Raw genomic sequence first — 5665 nt, forward strand, 5'->3', positions numbered from 1 at the left:
AGAGGAGCTGACTAGTTTCCAACTCACTAATCATGCTGTTAAAGGAAAAGACAGATTGTTGCCTTTAAGCTGAAAATGTTCTCTGAAGGAAACCCAGACTCTCAGAGAGGCATAAAATGTAAAAAGTATAATTAGAAAAAGGTTGCAAAGGAAATCGCAAGTTTTTGTTAATTAAATCTAAAGAAAATTACAATTGGATTATATTTTTTTTAAATGGTCTGTGGCAATCCTGGTTTAAGTTAATTAAATTAAAGTCTTTAATGATTCAGCATTTTGTGACTAAATACAAACAAAATCAAACATTATTGTTTCCTCATAAATAGAGGAATATAAATTCCTTCATTCTCACTGAAATGTGAGATTTACTCATAGCAGATGCTGATGTAGAGTTCCGAGGAAGAAGATGTGACTACAGATTATCTTCATTACCAGTAGATACTTGTAGTTCAGTCACTGATATGTAGCTGCAACGATGATAACAGACTCATCTTCATCACCGGATGTTCTCGTTGCAATTTGTTGCTTTGTGCCTGGTTCAACTTGTGATCATGTGTTTTAAATGAAGTGGCATGTCCTTTATGCTCAGTTTACTTAAATTTAGAGGGGAACATCCACATGGTCTGAAACTTTTATTCAGTGCAGTTTACTCATCTGTTGGCTCGTACTCAGATGAGATCATCTAATGATCTTATGTAATCCATGTGCTTCTGTGTGCTCACATTGGATACGTTTTAAAAATCTTCTTCAGGAACTAAAGTTGGTTAATGTGATATGTCCAATAAATTTCTGTCATAAAATTGTTTTTATTGAAACTATATCATCTATACTCAACCTATTCAAGATGTACATGGTGAGATTAGTTGTCTCACCCACACAGAACAACCAAAAGTAAAGGAGCTGCCAGTATACAGGGTCTCTGACTGTCTGTCTTTCTTTACTCTCATTTTGTGTTTAACTCTCTTTTCAGTTTCAGTTAATTTAGTGATTGATAGATTTAATTGTATATAGGTAAACTGACGATGGCCGAGGCCAAATCAAGAAACTGTCTTCCACCGCTTCAAAGAGGAGGGGTGATGTGGTCTGAGTGCTCCAGTTATTTAACAGTGAGCGGCAGCTGAGCAGGAACTAGTTTTTATGTGGTTTTCACACTTGAAACCACTCGAGTGGCTTCCTTACTCGCTCGCTCACATTGCATGAGAAAGCACACATTAGATTGTACTGATGCTGCAATCTCCAAGCCACAAATTAAATATAGATATATTACTTAGAACATGTGAATACCAATGTTGTTGACAGCCATACGGCACATTATAAAATATGACTGTCATTTAAAATAGTTTTGACTTCTCTTGAATTATGGATAAAAGAAGAGCCGAGTATGAGAATGCAGGTAAAAATAAGACCTTTGTGCAGTAACTTTTCTTTTGCATGAGAGTTGGAAAGAGTTCACTTAGCTCTCAGTATCTGCACATCGTGTGAAAATGTCATTTACACTTTATGCTCTCGTTGCACTCTTTATAGGATCTCAAAGTGTATATATTTACACATGCAGCCTCCTCTTCTCGTGTTGGTTAATTGGACTCTCACCACCATATGTGTAAATTTAAGTGTGAATGGTTGTCTTCTGTATCTGTGTTAGCCCTGTGACAGACTGCCCAGGGTGTACACTGCCTCTTGCCCTAAGACAGCAGGGATAGGCTTAAAGCCCTCCTGCAACCCTGAAAAGGATGAATGGAAGGATGGACATAGTGTGTCCTTGAGAGCTGTAATTTTTATCTGTGAGGGAAGATCTGAGCAGGAAGTGGGGTCATACGCTGTCAATTTTTCAGTCAGTGTTCTGCTTCTTCATAAATAAAAACCAGTTCATAAGCAACTCTCCCCACAAATTGTCAACATAATATTTTCACCCCAAAAATATGTGTTAAAGGACCACTGCGGTACCCAGATGTCAGAGAGAACTGCCAAAACACGTACATCTGTAGAGGGGGCAATCATAATGAGGTATTTCGTAATTTGCCGATTCAAGCTGCTCTTCATATTTTTTGCCACCAGATGTCACCAAAGAGGACTGTGTTGAAAATCTGTGAGTAATTCGGTGCTTCAGGAAGCTTTATTTGACCATATCTACTTAGCCTTATACCAGATTTAATGACTCCATTCAGAAAAGGTGCAGAAAGTTCTTCTCAAGCAGGAAGACTCCTGCTGTGGGCAGACCAATGGAACAGAGCAAGTTTTACTGTAAATTTAAACCTTAAACTACAAAGTGAGCTCAGCGTAACCAGGGTAACTGTCAATTATCTGGGTTCACTTTCCCTAACGCTGGCAAACGGGATAAGCAGTCACACAAAGTTGGATATCAACTTGCTAATTTTAACCAGGGTTTTGCTGTGCTTTTCACATTAATTTGTTTTTTAAATCAGAGACTGGAAGAAAAATGAAGGAAAAGACGAAAGCGTTTGTATTCCTTTTTTTCCTGTCACAGTTTTAGTTTCTGAATCTTTAGGACGAGCACGGTTTGCGCTGGTGAAATTCAGGAGAATTCCTTCAAAAAGGTGTTGTTAGCATAAAAATCTGGTGTTGCAGTCTTGTGCTTGTGTCAGTTACTAGTGTTTTTATTTCACAATATAAAGAATATAGGGAAATATATTTTATCTGAAATCAGATAAATGTGAATACATCTTCACAGCATTACAAGTACACGTGATTGTTTATTTTGTTTGTATTTTCACACATATATTTACATTTATTCTGAAATGTACTGGTAAATATATTGAAATGTATTAAATATATATAAATCCTTATATTTTCTTTCTTGTTGTGTGCAACTGGAGTAGGCTAAGCAACCGTCAGCAAAAAGCCTGCTGAAACGGCTTTGCGGTTAATGAGCTTTGCGTTTAGCCACTTTAACAAAAAAGGAACCAAAAAGAGAAATAAAAAAATACACATCATTTTACATGCTCAGAAATATATATTCTCATTTGAGATAAGTCTTACTTGTATACAATCACATAAACAGATGATACTAAAAGATAAAACATAGACTTAAACCAGTGGATACAGAGTCAGATTTTATAGCATTTTTAAATGCACATGCTTTGTATGATTTTACACAAAAAAGGAACGTCTCTTTTCATACAACAAAGTGAACAACACAAATAATAAATTTTTAAAAAATGCAAAGGTGGTTATAATGGTGTAGGATACAACAAAACGGATTTAGAAGCAAGTTACATAACCAAACTGCAAAATTCTTCTTTTTTAATCTGATTTTATACTTTGTTAATCTACTCATTCAAAGGACAAAGTAAAGATGAAAACTTTCAGAAAACCTTTTTCTTATTTCCAATAGACTGCTCGATGTATAAAAATAAGCCTTATTACATATGGCCTTGCTTACATGGTAAGAGTTGGAGTACTTAATGTTTTAGTCAGTTTCTGCCCTGCAGAAAAAGGAGCTGCAGACGAGGCCTCCTCCCAGGAACAGAAGAACAGCGGTGAACCAGCCAATGTAGAGCGAGGTTCCCCACTCCATCTTCCTAAGCATCCCATGGTGAGGATCATAAGGAGACTGGGCAGGATGAAAATGATCACTGATGGTGTTGGCTGTCCAGCTGACTAGTATGAGAACAAAGAGGCCTGCAATGAGGTAGGCAATTCCAGAAGTCAGAGCCATTTTGCTCCTTTGCCTTTTAATTGGCACAAAGTTAATAAACTTGCTCCCAGCTGCACCAAGCAGCATCGCAAGGAGCTCAATGATAATGGCAATGATCATAAGTACTCTGGCAGCCCTCAGCTCTTTAGGTAATGGTATGTGCTCGTAATCCATACACACACCAAAGGATGAGCTTTCTGCGAATTCACATTTCTTCCACAAACCCTCTCCACAGCAGGAGTACACTGTGGTATCTTTGAAGTCTGTTATGATTTATCTTTATATTTAAATTAATTACTTTTTCAAAGTAACTTGCCCAACACTGGATGCAATACATTTAAAAATCCAAACAAAAGAAAACAAACATTTTTAATTGGCTTCTTTCAGAAAAACAGCCACCAAAAAGACATCTTTAAAAACACTAAGCAAAACTCAAAATGCCCAAAACATGATCTCATTCTCTTATTAACCGACAACTTAATGTGACAATTTTACTGTTACAATACAATCATACCTAATCAAAAAACTGCAAACAAATACTGCAGAAAGGTATTCTCAATGCAACTGCAAATGAATAACACAATCAATATTGAACAGTTTAATAAAGAAAAAGTCAAAGATCAGATCTGGATTTAAGATACACAATCATATTTTATAGAGGTTTTGAATGCACATGCTTTTGATCTTTACAAAGATAACAGAAAAAAAGGGAAACTGTGTCCAAATTCTTATAGTAAATAGCATAAACAGTAAACATAATAAGAAAAACTGTCTGGTATAAAATACAACAAAATATATCAAGAATTAAGTTACATCCACAAATTGCCGAAAGTTTTTCCTATTTTAATTACATTTTAAACTTTCTTGTACTACTCATTCAACCTTTTTTTTTTCTTTTTAACAGACTGCTGGATTTCAAAGCTTAGGTTAATATGAGTAACTAAGTAACTGCTCTTTGTAAAAAAGACTATTTACAAAGAGTGAGGGTTGACATACTCAACATCTTGGTCAGTTCCATCTCTGCAGATAAAGGAGCTGCAGAGGAGGCCTCCTCCCAGGAACAGAAGTGCTGTGGTGATCCAGCCAATGTAAAGCAAGGCTCCCGGTTCACTCTTTACACGGTCACCCTGCAGAACATAGGTGATGGTGATGGTGGTCCAGCAGACTGGTATTAGCACAAAGAGGCCAGCAAAGAGAATAGCAACTCCGGAAACCATAGCTATTTTGCTCTTTTTCATTTCATCTGGCACAAAGTTGATGAATTTGCTCCCAACAACACCGAGCAGGATCCCAAAGACACCAATAATAATGGCAATGATGATGAGCACTCTGGCAACCTCAAGGTCTAGACTTATATAGAGTCGTTTTCCATATTGTTTGCACTCCACATGCTCTGCACTGACGGTATCACAGGCTTTCCACAAACCTTCAGATTGCACGTTGTTCGATGATTGATGGTCGACTTTATGCACTGTCCATGTGGGAAGAGCACAGATGCTAATGGTCCCCACAAAGCCAATGATGGCCAAGGCCAGGCCCAGAAGCTGTCTTTCACAAGCCACCATGATGACGCTGAAGCACCTTTACTCTTCAAAGAGTAAAGGTGATGTGTTAACAGGAGATTCAGGAATTTATCTGAAGAGCTGAGAAGGAAGTGGTTATCATTTGGTTTTAATACTCAGAATTCTACTGTGGCCTCCACGGTTCCTGTTCACACTTCTACAGGAGATGACAGCTTTTAGTGTTGCCTCTGAGTTGAAACTGGTTTCTAAAGAAAGTGACACATAACGGCAAAAAATAGCACACAGAAGAACTAATAATAATTTGACTTTGAAAAATGCAAGTAGTATTTGATTGGAACCTACTAAATGTGCATCATCATTGCTGAAAAATGCCACATCTCTGTTACAATTTTAATCTCAGTGTTAACTTTTTATTCACTTTATCACAAAGTCACTAAGTAAATTATTTCAGTGCAAATAAAGAAATCAAAATTTGTTCAGGATCACTAAA

The 5665-nt window shown here is 36.9% G+C and overlaps 1 protein-coding gene across 1 annotated transcript; it reads right to left on the reverse strand.

Annotated features, from left to right (window-relative positions):
• Window positions 1–4567: 4567 nt before the first annotated feature.
• Window positions 4568–5217, reverse strand: LOC111500471 (claudin-4-like). The gene has a single exon (XM_023152429.2). It carries the CDS (start codon window positions 5215–5217, stop codon window positions 4624–4626), a length of 594 nt encoding a protein of 197 aa, XP_023008197.1. The 3' UTR covers window positions 4568–4623.
• Window positions 5218–5665: the final 448 nt, after the last annotated feature.

Source organism: Maylandia zebra, linkage group LG10, assembly GCF_041146795.1.
Source record: "Maylandia zebra isolate NMK-2024a linkage group LG10, Mzebra_GT3a, whole genome shotgun sequence".
In the NCBI taxonomy this organism is placed as follows: domain Eukaryota; kingdom Metazoa; phylum Chordata; class Actinopteri; order Cichliformes; family Cichlidae; genus Maylandia; species Maylandia zebra.

Excerpts from the sequence above, each read along its gene's own strand:
- LOC111500471 (XM_023152429.2), bottom strand. The coding sequence starts at position 5,217 with ATGGTGGCTTGTGAAAGACAGCTTCTGGGCCTGGCCTTGGCCATCATT.